Source organism: Leptonychotes weddellii, unplaced genomic scaffold, assembly GCF_054177405.1.
Source record: "Leptonychotes weddellii isolate Sample4059 unplaced genomic scaffold, ASM5417740v2 HiC_scaffold_69619, whole genome shotgun sequence".
NCBI classification, from domain to species: Eukaryota; Metazoa; Chordata; class Mammalia; order Carnivora; family Phocidae; genus Leptonychotes; species Leptonychotes weddellii.
Window position 1 is genome coordinate 1 of NW_028039078.1, and position 489 is coordinate 489.

Here is a 489-nt window from a genome sequence, read left to right on the forward strand (position 1 = left end):
AGCTTGAATAAAAGCAGCAAAAACAAAAAGTACCAATGCATTAATAGATGGGTCAGTGCAAGAAATTGTATATAGTGGCAAAATTTCACAGTAGAAATGGTGTATTATACTGGACCTGCAGAAGGTTAATCTAAATAATAATCCTACATGAATTGTGGGATGCAGAAAACCAATTACATAAGACAAACTTATCAACCAATTACAGAGCCTGTTGGACATCACCCCTGGATAAAGCAAGGGGTTACATATGGCTACATAGCGGTCAGAGGCCATCACTACCAGGAGGAAAAACTCTGTGGTGGCACTGGAACCAAAAATATAAAATTGGGTGATGCACTCAAAGTGGGATATCATATGATTCTCAGATAAAAAATTCATTAGCATCTTGGGAGTCACAGAGGATGAGGAACAAGCATCTGCAAAGGCCAAACTGCCAAGGAATAAGTACATGAGGGTGTGAAGATAGGGGTCTTTCCAGATGAGAAAAAT

At 39.1% G+C, this 489-nt stretch overlaps 1 protein-coding gene across 1 annotated transcript; it reads right to left on the bottom strand.

The window, feature by feature from the left end:
- Positions 1-3: 3 nt before the first annotated feature.
- LOC102746166 (olfactory receptor 5AC1-like) lies at positions 4-483 on the bottom strand (the record flags this gene model as incomplete). Its single annotated transcript, XM_006732682.2, has 1 exon — positions 4-483. A coding segment is annotated over one exon (480 nt), but the record flags the coding sequence as incomplete, so codon positions are not given.
- Between the last annotated feature and the right edge of the window lie 6 nt (positions 484-489).